This window comes from Diplotaxodon limnothrissa, linkage group LG3 (genome assembly GCF_057381915.1).
Source record: "Diplotaxodon limnothrissa isolate DT_005_m linkage group LG3, D_limnothrissa_male_GT1.1, whole genome shotgun sequence".
Taxonomy (NCBI): domain Eukaryota; kingdom Metazoa; phylum Chordata; class Actinopteri; order Cichliformes; family Cichlidae; genus Diplotaxodon; species Diplotaxodon limnothrissa.
In genome coordinates this window covers 14541430-14562598 of record NC_140598.1, presented here as the reverse complement: position 1 = coordinate 14562598, position 21169 = coordinate 14541430, and the positions used below count along the sequence as shown (strand labels likewise).

Genomic DNA, 21169 nt, shown 5'->3' with positions numbered 1-21169 from the left:
GCCATCCGGGAGGGGCTCAGAGTAGAGCAGCTGCTGCTCCACATCGAAAGGAGCCAGCTGAGGTGGTTCGGGCATCTGACAAGGATGCCCCCTGGGCGCCTCCTGGGTGGGGTGTTCCAGGCATGTCCCACCGGGAGGAGGCCCCGGGGCAGACCCAGGACACGCTGGAGAGATTATATCTCTCGGCTGGCCTGGGAACGCCTTGGTATTCCCCCGGATAAGCTGGAGGAGGTGGCTGGGGAGAGGGAGGTCTGGGCCTCTTTGCTTAGGCTGCTGTCCCGGTCAATTTCTAGCAAACCAGCTAAAAATAAATAAAGAAAAAACAACTATATGTGCTGTTCAAGATTCATCTGGGAACACAATATATGAACCGATACAAATAAACAACATTTTCAGGGATTTCTATAAAACGTTGTATTCACCACAAATAAACCCATCTAAAAAATAAATTGATCAGTTTTTGGACAACATAACTCTTCCAAAATTATTGGACACTCAAGCAATGGCACTGGATTCACCACTGACATCAGGTGAACTCCAGGAAGCCCTGATAAGTATGCCCAATAATAAGGCTCCAGGTCCAGACGGCTTTCCTGCAGAATTCTACAAAGAATTCTGGTCGATTCTAGCACCAGTTTTCTACAGAACGTTGTTGGAAATTAAAGAAAAGGGCAGACTTCCATCAAATATGAATTCTGCAAACATTAATCTCCTGCTAAAACCAGGCAAAGACCCTGTATATCCCTCAAGCTATCGTCCAATATCCCTTATAAATGTAGACCTTAAAATAATCTGCAAAGCTCTCTCAAAGAGACTGGAGAAAATAACCCCCCTCTTAATTCATCCTGACCAAACTGGTTTCATAAAAGGTAGGCACTCATCAACAAATACACGTAGATTACTTAATTTGATAGACTACTCATACAGTAAAAACCTACAAACTACAATATTCTCTTTAGATGCAGAAAAAGCATTTGACAGAGTTAACTGGAAATTTCTATTTGCAACTTTACACAAATTTGGTTTTGGATCCTCTTTCATAAACTGGTTAAAAATATTATATAATTCCCCAACAGCTTGTGTTAGAACAAATGACCAGACATCCTCCAGCTTCTGTCTCTTGAGGGGCACCAGGCAGGGATGCCCACTCTCCCCTTCACTTTTTGCAATTTTTATTGAACCACTAGCAGCAGCAATTAGACAGAATTCAGTAATTAAGGGCATAAAATGCAAGAACGTGGAACATAAAATCAGCCTTTATGCGGATGATGTGTTACTCTTTCTCCAAAATTCACAAACCAATATCTCTGGGGTGATTGAATTGATAAACTCTTTTGCAAGAATATCAGATTACTCAATTAACTGGTCAAAATCTACAGTCCTACCGATTAATTGCTCCTTCCATAATTCCTCTTCTACACCACTGCAATCGGGAAATATAAAATATTTAGGTATTAATATTTCTCCCAAGCTTGCAGATCTAACTAAATTAAACCATATCCCACTTTTAAAGGAGGTAGAAGATGATCTGGCTAGATGGAAATGTCTACCCATATCACTCATGGGAAGGGTTGCCGCTATAAAAATGATGGTCTTACCAAAAATAAATTATTTATTCTCAATGATCCCAACTAAACCGCCACAAGATTGGTTCAGATCTCTAGATTCATGTATGTCCAAATTCCTTTGGAAAAATAAACCCCCCACGTATAAGCTTAAAAACACTACAAAAGACCAAGGATAAAGGAGGACTAGAACTGCCTAACTTTCAGCACTACTTCTTAGCCAACAGGCTTCAGTTTATCTCAGGATGGCTAAAACACACCCTCTTAGATGAACCTTGGCTAGATGTAGAACAAGCACTTTGCAATAATCTAGAGATCTCAGACCTACCATTTATCAGCTCAAACATCCAACGACATGAATGCTTTAAAAGCATCAACATCAGCTCTTCTCTGACAGCATGGTGGGAGTTTCTAAAATTGACGGCGTCTTCATTAATCCCATGCAAACGTACACCTATCTGGAACAACCCTGACATATTACAAAACAATAATATGATAAACTTTTCAGATTGGAGTGGTAAAGGAATCAAATATTTAGAACATATACTAGAAGGAACAGAATTTATTTCATTTGACAGACTAGTTACACAATATGGGATCAACAAGAAAAGATTTTTAGAATATCAACAAATTAAATCCATAGTAAAAAAGAAATTTAAACCGGGTCAAGTTGAACTACAAACACCACCAAGTGTGGTTCAATTTCTTACTCTTAAAACCCCCAAATTACTATCCAAAATATACAGAATGCTTTCTAAAACAGATGAATCAATATCACTTCCTATTGCAAAATGGGAAGCGGATTTATCAGATAACTTAGACCTAAACTTCTGGTCTCAGATTTGCTTAAAAACCTTTCATCTAATTAGAAATCCCAGTCTTCAATTAATTCAATACAAAATATTACATAGAGTGCACTATACTGGTCATCGGATGTTCAAGATGGGCTTTACGTCTACCAGCAACTGCTCACACTGCCAAACCAATTCACCGGACAATTATATCCACGCTCTTTGGTTCTGTCCACCAGTTCAGAAGTTTTGGCGCGAGATATGTGAAGACTTATCGAAGTGTCTGAAATGTAACATTCCAACTTCCCCCTTAGTGTGTTTGTTGGGCAGCTTAGATAATGTCACTTCAGAAAAGAATATCGCCCATATGGTTTTCACTGCCCTATGCATAGCCAAGAAAACAGTCCTCATGAACTGGAAAAATAAAAAATAATCTTAATTCTAACCAATATAGAAATTATCTATTAGATTACATTAGTCTTGATACAGCCTCTGCCACCACATCAGATCAATTGCTCTGGGCTCCTTTGATCAGCTCCATCACCTAGTGGGGGTGGGGGGGTCATAGTTTGGTCCCGCCTTCACTGTTGTGATTGGTGTGGGGGTAGGGACAGGCTTAGGGCGTCGGGGGGTTCCCCAGAGGCATCTTCCTTGGGGGGCTCAACCTGGGGTAGCGGTCATGTCCGGTTAGGGGCTCTGTTGGCTCTCAGGTGACTGTTTCCTCGCGGCTGCGTGCAGCGGGGCTAGGGGAGGGTCTGTGCTGACGGACGTGGGTTACTGACCTGGTAGCCTGGCTGCCCCTGGATGGGTCCGGGATGGGCGTGAGGTTCTGGGGGCGCTCCGTCTCTGGGCTGGGACCCGGACCGGGCCTCGGGGGCTTGGGTCCTGGTTGGTGTGTTGCCGGGGTTGTGGGCGGGTGGGTGCATGGGGGCCCAGCCCTGGAGCAGGGTGCTGCCGGTGCATCGAGCCACCTGGGGGGCTCTTCAACTGGTGGGGGAGATTGTCACATCTTGCAGGAGCTTTCCTCTCCTCAGGAGCTCCCTCTGCAGGAGGGGGAGATACAGGAGAGGTGGAGGAAGATCTCAGCCTGGGTGTTTATTGTCTTATGTAGTCTGGAAGATGAGTGGATGGTGGGGTGGGTGCAGTTTTCTCTGTGGTGGGGTTGGGTGGACTGTCCCGGGCTCTGTGGGGCCGGGAGGCGCTGCTGCACTGGGTCTGGATGGGCCTGGGCCCCCTTTCCCTGGCGGGTCGCGGAGTATGGGGGTGCCTACTGGGGTCAGCGGGGGAGCTGGCCCCAGGGAGGGGTCACTTGCCCCTCCCTTCCTTCCCTCCCCATCTCCAGCTGCCTCCCTCTTCCCGCTCCACCACAACCACCCACACATGCAGGACCTTGGAGTAGGGGTATGTCACCAGGGTGCAGAGGAGGCTACCCCCCCCCCCCCCCCCCCCCCCCCTGTCCCCTTCTGGCTGCCTCTGCCTCAATTTTATCCCACAACTTAGACATTCACATTACTCACACTCTCATTACACATACATATAGGATCTTGGGGGTGGGCACGATAGACGGAATCCAAAGTACCATCAGGGTGTACACCCCACCCCTGGCGTCGTTGCCCACCTCTCAATTTTAAATACACGTAGACATTGAGGGCTAGCAGGAGGGACCATGCGCTTACCTGCTGCTCTCTGGCAGGTAGCTCCATGCCCTCCTGGGTTTTAAATGCACCTTAGAACACACATGCATCAACACTACAATGAGCGGGTGGAGGGAGGTTTGGAGTCTTCTCTCACCCCCATTCTCTGCGACCTGCTGGAGCAGGGGGTTAGGAGGAGGAGTTGGCCGTCCGACTGCGGTCTGGAGTGTGGGGCCTCCCTGCTGCTGCGGAGTCGGGGCGGTCTGCCTCCCCCCACCGCAGGGAAAAGGGTAACACCACCTGGGTCTGGGTGCAGTTCCCCCCTCCAGGGGCAAGGGTACCTAGACCCGGTTCGTAGAGTACGCTTGGGGAGTGTGATCGTGTGTACAGCGTCTCTTTATGTCTGTCTCCACGTTGGTTGAGTGTGGAGTAAGTGCATATGAGAGCATGAGGGTGGGAATGGATGTTTGTATCTGTGTGTGCCTGTATGTCTGTGTCTATATGTCAGGTTGGGTATCAGACGCCACCTCTCTGGGGACATCTCAGGCCCTCCAAGGTTTGGAGGCCTATCTCCCCCTACCACCACTTCCCCTGCCAGTGGCGGACTCCCTCAGACATCGGTGCGTTGGTGGTTCTTTGTGTCCGGGGATGGGCGTCCAGGTACACACCGGCTCACTCCTTGGCAGCCGCTTATCGGGGCCTGGAGCCTGGGGCTCGCTCGGGCCACTTCGGAGGTGGGGTGCCCCCGGCCTCTCGGCCTGGGGCTCGGTCACTCAGGCGTGGCTGGCTGCCGGCGGAGCTCACGGGCGCGTCACTGCAACTCCCCCTGGCTTCTGCTCCGCGGCTGCTGAGTGAGCCCTCATCTGGGACTCTCCTCAGCTCTTTCTGGGACAGTGGCGCGGCTGCCCCTCTGTTGGTCTTCCTTGGTCTCTTGTGTTCTGGGGGCCTCTGGATGTCTGGAGTTTTGATCTCCTCCATACCTGCTTCATGCCCTGGAGGACGGGGCTGTGGCCCCCCCACACCCTCTAGCAGATTATTACATGAAGGAACCTTTTAAAAAACAAAAAACAAGCGCGTCCATGCTCACAGGTGTACACACGGGTGATCACACCCACAAACTACACCCTTTTTGGCTCCTACCTCAAAGCACACTGTGTTCTGTTGATCTTATGTGCTGCACAATAATGTTTAATATTTAGTATTTACTGTCATATTCCCATATATCATTGTGATGTTGTTTATTCTATTACTCTTGTTCTCTTCTGCTTGTTTTCTTTTTTCTTTCTCAGCAGGTGACCCAGGTAATTGATATATGCATTTTTTTTCTTTTTTTTTCTGCTCATTCTGTTGGTTTTTGTCTTTTGCCCTTCTCCCCCGTCCCTCTTCTCAGCTGTTTCTCTTTCCCTCTTTCTTTCTCCCCTTCTTTCCCCCAGTCAAGTCTGTCCCGTATTCAGTAAGTGAAAATAAAATAAACAATAAAAGGTGAATCAAATGGACCATTACGGCAAGGCTGGGATGGTCAATTTGGTAAAGTAAATCCGTTAGGCATCTTTGTTTGCCTTTAGACAACAATTCTGATGGCAAAAGAGCCAAACGGGACAGGCAAAAAAAAGAAAAAAAAAGAACGAGATCGCGGATACAAGCGGCAGAAATGAGCTTCCTCCGAAGGGTGGCTGGCTTCTCCCTTAGAGATAGGGTGAGAAGTTCGGCCATCCGGGAGGGGCTCAGAGTAGAGCAGCTGCTGCTCCACATCGAAAGGAGCCAGCTGAGGTGGTTCGGGCATCTGACAAGGATGCCCCCTGGGCGCCTCCTGGGTGGGGTGTTCCAGGCATGTCCCACCGGGAGGAGGCCCCGGGGCAGACCCAGGACACGCTGGAGAGATCATATCTCTCGGCTGGCCTGGGAACGCCTTGGTATTCCCCCGGATAAGCTGGAGGAGGTGGCTGGGGAGAGGGAGGTCTGGGCCTCTTTGCTTAGGCTGCTGCCCCCGCGACCCGGCCTCGGATAAAGCGGATGAAGATGGATGGATGGATGGAAGAAAATCGTGAGAGAATCGTGATCTCAATTCTAAGCCAAAAAATCGTGATTCTCATTTTATGCAAAATCGTGCAGCCCTAAATCAGATCATCATCCATTGTACGTAAAACGTACAGCTTATTGCACCAGCAGCATCTGCTCTTATATAACTATCATTAGCTTACAGCTTTAAGTGTTTCAGGTATGTGCTAACTAAAAATAAAGACAAGATGATAGTTTATTAAATTTTAATGAAATTTGCAGATTGTGTCGGTGAAGTTTAATAAACTCAGCCGTCTGCTCCTTGCTATCTAAAATATAACAGGACACCGGAGTATATTCTCCAGCATCTCACACTTCTGATACTCAGCTGTGTAAAAACTATAACTTTAATCTTAGCCAAACCGATTTGCTCAGGAACAAATAAAATACTAAAAAAAGCCAAACAATAACATTTTTAAGTTATCTAAGTGACTTATATCATGTTTAACCTGAGTAGCGAAAGACGGCGGTGGGTTTGAAAACGATTTGCCGGGATTCCGGTGTTCTCACCGGCTCTAATGAGCCTTGCTCCCGGCTAGCTATCGAGCTAGTGACTAACAGACGTCTCTGAAAACGTCGGAGCGCTTTTGAAATATGTGGTGTCTTGATAAACTGAGCAGATATTTGAGGTTTACACAGCTACACTCTCGCCTGAAAACATGTTAAACGTTTATTTTGTGACCCAGAAAGAGTAATATTAGAGTAATATTAAAACTAACTAGCTGCCGCCATTGTTGGAAACTGAGCTGGGCTGCGCTATGAATTCTGGGACACAGCTTCTTCTTCTTCGGGGTTTAACGGCAGCTGGCATCCTTGTACATGCAGTGCTGCCATCTTCTGTTTCAGTCCGTTATTACACTCTTAAATCCTACTACTTATTCCTGCGTCTTTTGTGATCTTACAAAGCTTCAAACGACGATTTTGATAGTTGACGTAATCGTGACTAGTCGACTAATCGTGGCAGCCCTAGTGTGCATCAGACTTTTGCCCCCCTCTTCTTTGTCACTCCAATGTTCTCAGCTCAGGCTGCATAGGAAGCTGGCATTTCTCTTGCCGGGCTTATTAAAGCCTGTGCTTTAGAGCTCTGGAGGGGGGCTAACACTCGAGGGGGACATGACAGTCATTGGCAGCGACAGCAGTTTAGTGACAGCTTCCTAATGTCAACAGTCACATGGACAGGTAAACATCTAAACGGATAGAAGAGAGGTGGATGGAGAGAGACAGGGAAGGTCAGAAGTTGTGGATGAACTCAGCGTGCGGTTCCTGCGTCTTCTTTCCCTGCGCCGTGCAGCTGCTTCAGTGGGAATAAATCCTCATTAGGATGGAAATGGGAAGGCAGACTAACAGAGACGGCTGCTGGAAATGAGTGGGAGTAAAAACGAGATGGAGATGAGGGAGTAGATGATCAAACCTTCAACGTTTTCAACTTTTTTTTTTCTTTTTTTTAACATCCGTTGGGCTCCCAGACGGCCAATCAGTCCTTCTGTCTGTAAAGACTGACAGTAGCTGCTTTTTACTTCTCATCCCTCCCTTCTTTGCACCTTTCAAAACCAACTCTCGTCTTTACTGCAGGGCTCTAGACTAACTTTTTGCCATGGGCGTACCGGTACGCACACAAATTTTATAATAATTGATATAATATAATGTGTTTTTCTGGATACACTGTGCTTTTTCAGCATTCAAAGATTGATGACACCGTGTCAGAGCACTGGCTATGAATTTCAGAAGGATCAGGCCTTAACTTAACAGAAAAGTTAGCAATAGTTGTTTTCCTATTACAGCTACATCCACTTCTGTCGTGCCTAGGCTGCTCACTAGGGCTGGGTATCATCACTGATTTCTATAATCCATTCGAATCAGAATCAGCGCAAGAAGACGTAATCGCAGCGCGGACCGGACGCATCAGGATCGCTAAGCTCCGAGAGCGTGTCCGTCTACGAGCCGTCGGGTGAGAAAGCCGAGAAAGACAAAGTTGATTCTGATGCGTCGGGTCCGTTCTGTGTTTACGTCTTTGTGTGGAATCAGTGTACCTGCTCTCATTTACACGGATTCGCATTTGCGACCAAATTGGTTGCACTCTAGAGCCCTGTTACTTGATGAAAGTTGGTTTTGCAGAGTTAATCTTGCAGCTCAGCCACAGCATAGCCCTCAGCAACCAAGAGCATGCTAGCGGGCCGTTGTTATTATGTTATTACTGTGCTTTTCGGAAAATGAGGCACTCTAAAAATCAGTCCTTTGATTTTTCTGGAAATTGACAGTGCTCCTTATAATCCGGTTTGCCTTATGTCTCTACCAGCTTTGCACATCTACAGACTGAAATCTTTGCCCATTCTTCTTTGCAAAACAGCTCCAGCTCAGTCAGATTAGATGGGCAGCGTTTGTGAACAGCAGTTTTCAGATTTTGCCACAGATTCTTGATTGGATTTAGCTCTGGACTTTGACTGGGCCATTCTAACACATGGATATGTTTGCTTTTAAACCACTCCATTGTTGCCCTGGCTTTATGTTTAGGGTCGTTGTCCTGCTGGAAGGTGAACCTCCGCCCCAGTCTCAAGTCTTTTGCAGACTCCAAGAGGTTTTCTTCCAAGATCGCCCTGTATTTGGCTCCATCCATCTTCCCATCAACTCTGACCAGCTTCCCTGTCCCTGCTGAAGAGAAGCACCCCCAGAGCATGATGCTGCCACCACCATATTTGACAGTGGGGCTGGTGTGTTCAGAGTCATGTGCAGTGTTAGTTTTCCACACAGAGCATTTTGCATTTTGGTCTCATCTGACCAGAGCAGCTTCTTCCACATGTTTGCTGTGTCCCCCACATGGCTTGTGGCAAACTGCAAACGGGACTTCTTATGGTTTCTGTTAACAATGGCTTTCTTCTTGCCACTCTTCCATAAAGGCCAACTTTGTGCAGTGCACGACTAATAGTTGTCCTATGGACAGATTCCCCCACCTGAGCTGTGGATCTCTGCAGCTCGTCCAGAGTCACCATGGGCCTCTTGGCTGCATTTCTGATCAGCGCTCTCCTTGTTCGGCCTGTGAGTTTAGGTGGACGGCCTTGTCTTGGTAGGTTTACAGTTGTGCCATACTCCTTCCATTTCTGAATGATCGCTTGAACAGTGCTCCGTGGGACGTTGTTTCTTTTTGTAGCCTAAGCCTGCTTTAAATTTCTCAGTAACTTTATCCCTGACCTGTCTGGTGTGTTCTTTGGACTTCATGGTGTTGTTGCTCCCAATATTCTCTTAGACAACCTCTGAGGCATCACAGAGCAGCTGTATTTGTACTGACATTAGATTACACACAGGTGCACTCTGTTTAATCATTAGCACTCATCAGGCAATGTCTATGGGCAACTGACTGCACTCAGACCAAAGGGGGCTGAACACACACCCCACTTTGCAGTTATTTATTTGTAAAAAATGTTTGGAATCATGTCTGATTGTCGTTCCACTTCTCACGTGTGCACCACTTTGTGTTGGTCTTTCACGTGGAATTCCAATAAAATTGATTCATGTTTGTGGCTGTAATGTGACAAAATGGGGAAAAGTTCAAGGGGGCCGAATACTTTTGCAAGCCACTGTATGAATCCTGGTTGTGTTTACTGACCTGGAAACGATTTTATGTGCACGGCGCTCGAAAATCTGTCAAATGTTTTAGTACGACTTTGCTAAGCTACGAAGCCGCACCGCTTGATGGATTGTTGGAGCATTACGGCTATCGTAGGCAGGAGCCTCGTACTGTGCTTCAACATAATATTACTGTATTGTGTGTTTGTTTAACCTCTTTTTAAGTTTTGTGGATATTATACATGGTTGTGCTGAGGATATGTCGGCCAGTTTCCACTGGAAATGCCTTTTGGTTTGGTCAGCGAGGAATTTGCATTTGCACTGTTACATTTTTATATAAGTTTAATGCACATGAAAAGCAGCTGCTTATTTAAGTGAAAATACATTGATTGTTTTTTTGTTTTTTTTGCACAAATGAAGTGGAGTTGTAAAGTATTTTGTCTAATAGTATTTTGTTTTTAATTCAGTTTCACTGGTGAAACTAAGAAACAACAGGCTGTAGAGGGACACGTTAACAAAGCTTTACTAACTCTTACTGTCATATCCAGTGTGGACAAATCTGTATAGATTCATATTAATATATTAATCATTCATTTGAATAACCAAGGATGCAAAATAAAAATCACAGGAGAGTTTATGAGACGAGGTCAAGTTCAGAGACACACGTTTAGCAGAGGTGAAGCCTCGAGGACAGCTGGCAGCTACACCCATGTATGACAGCACCCACCTGTCACAAAGAGCAGCCTTTCCATGCCTGACTCTGCATAATTGTCAGCATCCAAGCATTTTAAATGAGTCATCATCCTCAGAAATCATCCTTTGCACAGTTGTTATGAAGAGAAAAATAAACTTTAGAGCTGAAAATCAGATATGAACCGTGATCTGGGAGGGGAAGGGCACCTGCTGCCAGACAATGTTCACCTTGGAAAAAGTCAAAAGTGGTTTATAAATTTTGCCACAGGTCTGTTTGTCAGAGGGAGTTAGGCCATTGCTTCATAATTAAAGACTGATTAAGATGATTCATATTTTCTTAAAGGTTCTTTTTAGACCTCACCTTTTACACCTGCATTGAGTTGCTGCCATGTGATTGGCTGATCAGATATTTGCATTAATGAGTATTTGAACAGATCTACCTAATGAAGTTTTATATTCATGATGAAAATGCTTTGATGGTTCATACCTATGAAGTTACAGTATATCTGAAGAGCCTTAAAATATTTTTTTTTGCCATAGTAAACTTCAAAACAGACTTTATTATATGATATAGTTTTAAAAAAGGATAACAATTGACTTCAGCATAATATAAAATAATGTGTTTTCCCGATACCTGATTTTTAGCACTATGTATGCATTGGTCAACTTTCAGATCTATGAAGTTCAGCTCAGTTATCTATGTTTTCATTTTTAGTTTCCATTTGCATTTAGATGCACGGCCGATTCTCTGATGTGTGATCTGTTTCTACCTGTGCTGATGCTAGCAGGACTAAAGCTGATCAAGCAGCAGTAAATATGTGAAGCAAGGCTGAAGGATACACTCATAAAATGAACAGAATCATAAGAATATAACAGCACGAGCACTGCAAATGCAACTAAACCATGTTGACATCAAATGGTATGTTATTTGAAATCTATATGAAATAATGACACATCTATGTTTTCCAATTTATTTTATTTATTAATTTTATTTTTTCCACAGTTGTGTAAATCAGTCTGTCTGTGGACTGCCAGCCAACACATCCACAACACCAACAACTCAGACAGCACAAAGCCTTTTAAGTTGGCGAGGCGTGATAGCAAATGCAGCGCAGGTACATCCATCTGACCTGCAGCAGCATCGCAGACCACGCCCCCCCTCCACACCACTCTTTCCTCACAGTTGCTCGCCATCGTTGCGCTCAGAGGGTAGAAGGTCCCGATCGAAGTGCACAGGTAACTTCCCTTCACATTTCACGACAATGATCCTGTTGGTGAGAAGCCTGCCTTCATACTGGCAGCTGGGTTTCCTGGCTCCCTGATGCTTTAGCTTACATTTAATTATGCGAAACGTTGCGGTACTATACGTCATGCCGCTATTTTCATCGTACCTCCCCTCACCTCTACAAATGGATTTGACCTTTGCTGGAATGCTGAGGATGAATGTGTTGGTTTCCTTACAACTGTTGTCAAGTTTGTAGATATTCCTATTTGATATTTCTGTGTTACACAGCTTTTCAGTCATCTTAGCATCTACATGCTGTCTTCTAAACTTTTCATAAGGTGTTTCTTCAGGTCGGTGCTCGCTTGGTTGAAAATTGTTCACTTTGGAAAATCCGGAAGCAAAGAGCAGCACGAGCATCGTGCAGACAAACAGTGTCTTCATCGTCTCCTGGAGAAGAAAACACATGGACATTTTTCCACATTAAGAATTTGGCAGATACATCCTTTTGGATCCTGAAGCTCAGTAAGTCGTCTTTGTGAGCTGCAAACACACACGACAAGAGGACTGATAGACCTTTTTCTTTAAATGAAAGAAGTCGTTTTATTTATAGTTTTCTTTTTTATTTATTTCTAATCATATATTACTTTGTTCTCTGTTTATTTTTTATTTTTCAACTGTTAGGACGATTTCTAAATATCCTGAACAAGCCTGATCTGGACGGCTCCTGGAAGCAGATTCAGGCGTGATGATGTCATTTTCAACTGGAAAAAGAAGCTTTGAAAAGCTGAAGTAGTTTAAATGTTTAGATATTTAACCTTGTTGTATTACTTTATATTTTATATTCATCGTATTAAGACATCAAGATATTTGTTTTTGCCTTAAAATTTTGTGTTTTAATTTATACTTTTTGTTATTCTTTTTTTTAATTTTGTCATTTTGCCTTTTTTACTTGATGTGATTTGGATAAATATATATTTATATCTACAGATATATTGAGAGAGTTTTCCTCTGGGTTTCACAAGCCCATTTTATAGATAAAAGTCCAGGTCATAATAGATCCGGTTCATTAAGAACAAAGTTTAAATCCGATTTAATATAAATGCCTTTCTGCACTCAGTTATTCTTTCCTGTCACATGTTTCAGTGTGCTCTGTAGTAACAATGACACACTGCAAAATAAAAATAATAAGACACTCACCTTTTTTTCCTTTACTAATGATGATGATTAACCTGCAGTGGTTCAGGTATAAGTTGGTTGTCTGGAACAGCAGGTGATGAAGATGTCGTGAAGGGTCTGTGGTTCATGTATATAGTGGGTTCATTACATAACTGGATAGGCAACATCTGACAGTCAGTTTAAATAAGATCTTGTTGTATTTGAACACAAATCAGCAAAAACAGGTCTCTCACCGTGCAAATATACAGCTTACGTAAGTTTAGTGTGCTCACCGAATGCAGTGTTTAGTGTAGCAGCAGAATTATGACAGTTTATGGAGATGTTCAACGTGAGCCTGCTGCCCAGCTTTAAAAGGAAAATCATTTTAAATGATACATAATAAGTTCTTAGCAAAAGAGGAATGCAGACGGAGATGAGCAGAGATCTCTTCTGCAGTTCAGATGCTGCTGTGAGTTCTAGTTCACTTCTGTCACAGAGGAACAAAGTGTGTTTGGATCTGGACACTTTGATTTTTATACTTCTGATCAGCACCACCTCAAATAATCCTTTGCATCCACACCTACATCACTGGCCCACCACTTCTAGGAAACTTTAACACTTCCCTGCTTGTGACTCAGAAAGATAATGCAAATATGATGACCACTGACCACAAGAACCTGCATGTAGATGCAGCCTGTTTTTCCACATCTGGCTTTAGAAAAAAAATTAATGCACAAACAAATAGATTTAAAATAAAAAGATGTGTTGGTATATTTTGACCTTTCAAATAAACTATTAACACTTCTTTTTTCCCCTTTTTAAGTATAATTTTTGGCAAATAAAGTGAATGTTTTGACCATTTGCAGTTAAAATGTTGAACAATCTTTTTATTTTTGTTTTACTACCAGTTGGTTGTAATAATTTCATATGAGGGTTTAAATGGATGTATAACAAAACAAAGGATAAAAGTATATATAAAAGTATATTTAATGAAGCTGATCGAACAACAGTGCATATGGCATGATGACAGTGTTTACAATTTTGGCAGGAGAACAAAAGATAAATATTATAAAATACAAGACATGAAAATCTCAGAGGTCAGGGGTCGGGGGCCCAGGAAGTCTGACCCGCAGATTCCAGGTCTGACTTCGAGTACATAAAATATCATCTTTCTTGTGGGGAAGGAGCCTGAGTTAGAGCAGGAAGTTACACCATATTGATATTGTTGGGGTAGCCTCAATGCCAGTGTTGGACTCTCCAGTTTCCTTGAAGGAGGTTTGACTTTGTGCCATCGTTGGCTGGACTCTGTGCTCATTGATATCCCCGTATCAGTGAGTTAAGACACCATGCATTTATTTTCTGTGTGGCACACAACAAGAAAACAAGCCAAGAGAGAACACATCAGCCTCCAATGACAGTTTATTAAAAGGTTTATTGGAGGTTATTTGTTGTGTTATTGAACCTGTGTGCTAATGAAAGAGTGTCCTTAATAAACGTACTCCATAAGGAAGTGTGTTCACAAGTGCACAGAACACATTAGGGCACAGGTCAGTGATCGGTTTTACAATTGTATTGTCAGATCGATGGACACTTTCGGATACTTGGATATTCAGGTGATTAGAGGAGCAGAGATGATCAGCTGATCAGGATTTGGTGGTGTGTTGGATCAGGTGGTGGAGAGATACAGGACAGGCCTGACATACACAAACGTATAGTGAAGGTGCAGAGGCTCAGATCTGTGACATCGTCCCAGCTCAGTGTCCATATTTAGATGTAACAGTGCTATAGACTTTACCTGACAACTTGTATGAGTAATGTTTTCATCTCAGGCATGTCAATTTCATTTGTGAATATATTTTTAATACTTGTACAACAGATTTTTTTGAGTGTTAAATAGAAATTATATGCTGAAACTGAAGTGATGGGTCGCACTCTTTAGTTCACCCCTGCTCTCGAAACAATGTAGGTGGTCCAGTTAACATATTTACATTTTTTCATTTGCTGTTTCACTTGCAAAATATTTCCAGTGTGACATTTGATCAGGTCTTGTAAACCTTGTCGTTAACCAAGCAGTCACTCCCAGGCTGCTGTGCTGATCACCGGATCTTAACTTCATTGTCACAGTGCACTCAGAACAAAACAGCCATGCAGAGATATGAGTCACAGTGACATTAAAACTGATGAAGACCGTCGTCATTAGAACCAGCAAACTGAACGAACTAAAAAAGATCATCTAAATTCAACTGGTCTAAAATATCAGGATCTCAGTGTTAAGTCCATATTTTTGAAGTAGAAGCTTTTACTGGTTTTACTTAAGAAAAAGAAATAATAAGGAATTGTTTTGGAATTTGTCCAGGTTAACAGATGAAATCATGTTCAGTGCTTTGTCCTGTCAGTAAACACAGATTCTTTATTTGCACTGAATGGGACAGCATATAATTTCACTGCTTTTGGCGTAATGACAATAAAAGATAGTTTCAAAGTCTGACCTGCAAAGCCCGTCCACCCAGTGTCCTCCTCAGTCATGCTGGTTGCATGATTGCTGTAGAAGTGCTAAACTACTGTGACCTGATTAATTGAACTGAGCTCACACTGCAATAACTAATCAGTGAGGTGGTAGTTTAAGTACTTCATTACCAAAATGTATAAATGAAGTACATCAGAAGATGTTGGGGAAGAAGGACTTCACCGGGTGGGCCTGGACCCCCGAGGCCTGTCCCTGTGCCGACCTCGTCTGAGTCTAATAGATTTATAAGATAGAGCTCATCAAAAGACTAAGATATGAATATAAACATGATATTTGTCAGTTTAATTTAATGTTAAGTTGAACTGGAGTTAACCAGAATCCTTTACTCTTCCAACTCCTCTACTTTGTCTAACAGTTAGCTTAGCTTAGCCTAGCCAAGTTTTCTTTGCAAAATTGCTAATTGCATGGTTTCAAATTGCAGTTTTGATTTTAAGTGGACTAATTGTTCAGACCTGCTCTGGGGCCTGTCTGAAGTATTAAATTGACATATATTTGTCTCAACACCTACGCAGGAGAACTTTTTTGTAAGTGTGAAATGGAAAATAGAAGAAGAAGTAGAGATGTGGGTGTTCCTATTTACATGTTTTTATTTTCTGTTTCTTTAGCCAAACATGTTATTTGATCAGAGCACCTGCCTGTACACCTGCTGTTAACCAAGCAGTTATTTTCAAGCTGCTACACTGATCACAAAGTCAGGACATATGAATGACAGGAAGTGTCCAGTGTCACGTAGCGATATTAATGACAACAATGATGGGTCAAAGCAACATATGATGAACATTTATTACAATATCCTGATAAATGTAATGCAGCGGGATAACTTCTACAGTTATTATGTTAGTGATGATGCCTCTTTGCTTTTCATTTATTCACAGCTTTGTGGCGTACGATGGAGTGTCAGGGCCACATTAAGATGATAACCTGCCACGGCTGCAGTACCCTCTACAACACGGCTTGTGTCGATGATTTAGTGAAGCAAACTGATCAGCTGTCTCATTGTGTCTTTTGTGTGTTTGGTTTTGTGTTTTCAATGAACTGAAAGCCCTCTTTAATGCACGAGGGTGTGACCATCCACATTCTCTCATCTGTCCAGTGTCAGCCATTCATTTTGTGCAAATGGTCAAGTCTTCCAAGTGTGCGTGCTTTTCCTTCAGCGTCTGTGTTACTCGCGTCCAGCAGATGGCAGTGTTTCACTGTCTGACGGCTGTCTGAAGCTTCAGCTGGATTATCCGTTTGCTATGTTTGCCATGTTACAGTGGGGAGGAAAAACTCCTTTTTAACAGGAATATCTAGACATGAGTGATTACTGCAGTGGGGCACTATCTGTGCTATCTATAAGAAATGTTAGCAACAATAAAACTCTGAGGATCAGGGCTCCATTTCACTCCAGTGTTCAGTGGCATTTTAAAAGAGTGAATACCGACGCTGAATGTCTTTGTAAAGCAAAAGCACTTTGTTAGCCTTTACAGAGCAAAGCTATGGATCAATGTGCAGTGAAGAAAAATCGAGGTGGCCAGTCTGTCCTTTCCTAACCAATCACAGAGCTCCTTACATTGCACCATGTGGCTAATTTGCGTTTTACTGATATTGCTGGGCTGCTGTCAATCATTTTGTCTTTATATTACAACAGAGCATTGACCTTTAACCTGTTTAATTCATACTGAGTATTTAAAAAAAATGTATTGTCATAATAAATTCTGCCTCACTGAAACACCATTTTGCATTAGCCTCTATCACCTGACTTGTCACTGATGATATCACTGCATGAGCAGGCGAGCGGTAGCGGCGGGGGGGTGTAGGTGAAGCTCGTGAAGAACAAAATTCTGTACGAGCGGACGCAGTGAGTCCAATAACCAGGGGTAACTGGAAATAAGGTGTTGTAGGTTGGCTTCCACAGTGTAAAGAGACACTTCTCCCTCATGCTCTAACAGCTGGTAAATCAATTTAGAAGCAGAGTCGATAACGGCCTCCTGAAGCTCCCTAGGTGGGGTGACTGCCGCTGGATCCATATCTGGCTGGTCCGTACTGTCACGGCGGGTGAGGAGAGCCGTGTGAAAATAATAAATGAGGATCCAATCGCAGGCAGTAGTGGAGAAGTGAAGGTGGTTTATTGAACACAAAAATAAATATGGACAAACAGCAAATGGAGCACGAACTAAACTAGACTGGAAACAACTAAACTACAGAGCACAAACCTGGACAAGAACGAGCAGAGGCGATGGACAGCAGGGAGAACACACGGGTGAGACATGGTGGATACACAGACGGACCAGCAACTACAATGACAGAGGACACGACTTAAATACACAGAGAAACACAGGGGAATTACACACAGGTGGTGGACACAGCTGGGAATAATCACCAAGACGAGACAGAGGTCAAACTGAACACACTCACATGAGACGCAGACCTTCACAATAAAACAGGAACAAGAAACCATCACACTAAGACGCAGACTCGACATAGAGAGAGAGACAGGAAATGACACATGGAACTAAACTAAACCTGCAAAAACATGACAACTCAAAATACTGGGTCAAACTGACCCAGAACCGTGACAGACTTTCTATAATGTTTTGCTTGAGCATGTCCTGCTTTTCTGTAATGTTATTTCTACAGCCTCTTATTTCTAACCTCTTGTGTACCTCTTTTCAACCACTGGGAGGCGCTACAGCTTCATTCCTTTCACACTAAGGCAGCGGTAGGGAACTCCAGGCCTCGAGGGCCGGTGTCCCTGCAGGTTTTAGACGTTCCCTACCCCTGCACTAAGGCCTTTGAAATCTTCATTAACACTGAGCTTGAAATTTCTATCAGTCGAATGCAAAGGAGTCCTGTGGTTGTAGGACAGAGGTAGGGAACGTTAATCTGCCATCATTTAGATTATATGACAACAACCTTCAAATCTGAAGTCTCAGAAATCTGCTTCATGTACAAGTTCCTCCAATAATCAGGGCTAATATCACCAAATTGTACATAAACAGACTTTTACATGTTAAATATTTCTCAAATATGGGGAAAAAAACAATATAAAATACTATATTATTAACAAAATATCTTAAGATACAGCTACAAATTGCTTGAAACATCTGCAATGAAATATATAAAACAGCTTTATTGTCAGTGAGGACAAAGTTATAGTGATGCTGTGCTGGAGTGTTCAAAAGAAGACAGAGACATGAAGTATAAATATTGTATAATATTAAATATAAGAAAGAACAAAGTTATTAAAAACATTAATAATTGAAATCTGCAACAATATTCACATAAAGTGTAAAATACAGAGTTAACTGTTTAATAGGTAAAGTTTAGGTCTTGCAGTCGAACAATGATCCCAAACACAGCAGCAAATCTACAGCAGAATAGCTGAAAAGCAAAGTCCAGACCTCAACCTGGGACATTCAGAGAGCTGTGCTTAAATAAATGCCCACAAAGCTCAAAGAACTGAAGCAACGTTGTAATGAAGAGTGGGCCAACATTCCTCCACAACAATATGAGAGACTGATAAAGTCAAGCAGAAAACAATTAGCTCACATTTGTGCTGCTAGAAGTGTTTCTAGTTATTCACAGGACTGTAGTTTGAATTTAAAGAAATGTGAAAGTGCACTGAAATTAACATAAAGTTATTGCAATTTTTAAAAAAAATCAAGAAATCTAAGAGGAAGAAACAATGTAAACCACACAATTGTTTTCCTTATATTCTCCACACGGCAATGCACATAACAGACATAAAATATTTGCATTTATCAATAGAAAATATACAATTTTTCCATAGTCATAGCCAGGCCCGATTACTGCCAAACCTGTGCTGAATCAATCACTTAAACAGGACCTGTCTGACAAAGTAGAGTAGACCAAAAGATCCTCAAAAACTACACATCATGGCGCAATCCAAGGAAATTCAGAAGCAAATAAGAAACAAAGTAATTGAGATCTCTCAGTCTGGAGATGCAACGTCAAGATGAACAGAATCCAGTTTCTGGGATCCTGAAGGAGAATGTCTGGCCATCTGTTCACGACCACAAGCTGAAGTGCACTTGATCCAAAGCACACCAACAAGTCCACCTCTAAGCAGCTTAAGTAAAACAAAATAAAGACTTTGGAATGGCTTAGCCAAAGTTCATACGTGAATCTGATTGAGGAGCTGAGACCTTGGAAAGGTGGTTCATACTCAAAAACCCTCCAGTGTGGCTGAATTACAACAATTTTGCAAAGATGAGTGGGCAGAAATTCTTCCAGCACCTCGTAAAGGACTCATTGCCAGTTATCCCAAACACTTTATTGCAGATGTTTCTACTCAGGGTTGCCCAACCAGTTATTAGGTTTAGGGGGCAATCACTTTTTCCACACAGGGCCATAATAATGGCCGCCTTAATAATAAATGCCTTGATTTAGGAACTACTTTTAATGTTTACTTGTGCTATTTTGCAAAAAATAAAATCTCTGCAAAAACATCAAAACTGCTGACCATCTGACCTCAATATGAAATTATTAATCTTTTGACAAAAAACATTTAGATTTGTAAAAATAAAGAAACCATAGAGGAACAAACAATGTTGTTTGCTACGTTCTAACATGGCAATCTAAATAACAGTAATGCAAACATATATATTTATCAATAAAAACAGATCGCCTTTTCACTGTTACAAAAGTCAAGTATATCAGTGTTTGTTCAGCTTTCATAAATGTAAGTTTATAAGTACATAGTACATTTTTTGGTCCAACTTCTTTTAATACATGCAACACATTTCAGAACATTTGGGACAGAGACAACAAAAGACTGGAAATACTTCGTAAAAATCTGGTGAAACACTTTAAAGCCAGTGGGATTAAATGGGAAACATAAAATTTAATACTAGACAAAGACCGATTGAATCATGAAGCAAAGAATTAATAACTAAATCACAAGTAGAAAATGTTAAGCAGATATTATTGGATAGATTTTGGTGTAGAAAAAAATGACAGGAAATGAAAAATGAAAGTTATCTGGTCTTTTTCTTTAAAGAGTAGCCTACTGCAGAGCAGCAACACTGACAAACACCATCATCACCAATACTGCAGCTAATACTATGATCCAGGAGGAAACTTGAAAAAGCAGGAAAAATGTGACACTGATCAAAATGAATACATCAATTATTGATCAAAGAGAAAATGCATACTACCACAATGCATTGTTATTGCATCTCAGTTTCTCACCATCACTGATAATCTGACGTCTGCTGGACCTCAGGAATCGTCTCCATCACCTCTCTGTGAGGAGCAGAGAGCACTCGTGCTGCACATCCCACCTGTGTGCTGTGTTTACGTGAACCTGAGAGCACAGCTGTAGTGGTGACACTGAATGTAGCGTTGGTGTTGGACACACTGACAGTGTTGTACTGTGAGAAGCTGAGGTCTTGTTGTGAGAGTGTTACAGTGGGAGCAGGTCGACCAGTGGCTGAACAGGAAACAACCCACTCTTCAGCAGAGTTTGACTCTCTGACATCAACAACAGGTTCATGCAGCTCTGTGAAGGATCAGGAGATATAAAATAAGGAGTATATTGTTAAAGATACATTGACTTCTAACACATGTAACACATTAAGGTCAAATTTCTTACCATAAGGATGTGTTACACGATTTATAAACCCCAGTTTGTTAATTATTTGTTCATTATTCATAACTATATACTTAATGTTTTAAAAATTAAGTGTTTTTGGTCAAATGGAATTTCTTTTTGGGTAATTTTAGCCCCTTTTAGCCCTCTGCCAAAATGTTTTAACCTTTCTGTCTCTAACAGTAAAACATCGTTCCTTTATCTTCTGTGTCTGGTGTGTTGGTCAGGATTAGCTAGCTTGGCAAAAAGTTCACATTAAACAAAGTGTGTTACTGTGAGGTGTGTGTTCGTACTATGAGTCACAGCTCGAGTTTTCTTGCGGGTGAAGGTTTTTCACCTCGCTGTCATTCTTGCATAAAAGTGTTTG

The 21169-nt window shown here is 42.4% G+C and overlaps 1 protein-coding gene across 1 annotated transcript in view; it reads right to left on the bottom strand.

Annotated features, from left to right (window-relative positions):
* LOC146634636 (uncharacterized) overlaps window positions 1-11496 on the bottom strand; it is a 30258-nt gene extending 18762 nt beyond the window's left edge. The window contains exon 1 of the mRNA XM_085349922.1: window positions 11433-11496. Coding sequence (XP_085206048.1) covers window positions 11433-11496 — 64 coding nt within the window. The remainder of the gene's footprint in view (window positions 1-11432) is intronic.
* Window positions 11497-21169: the final 9673 nt, after the last annotated feature.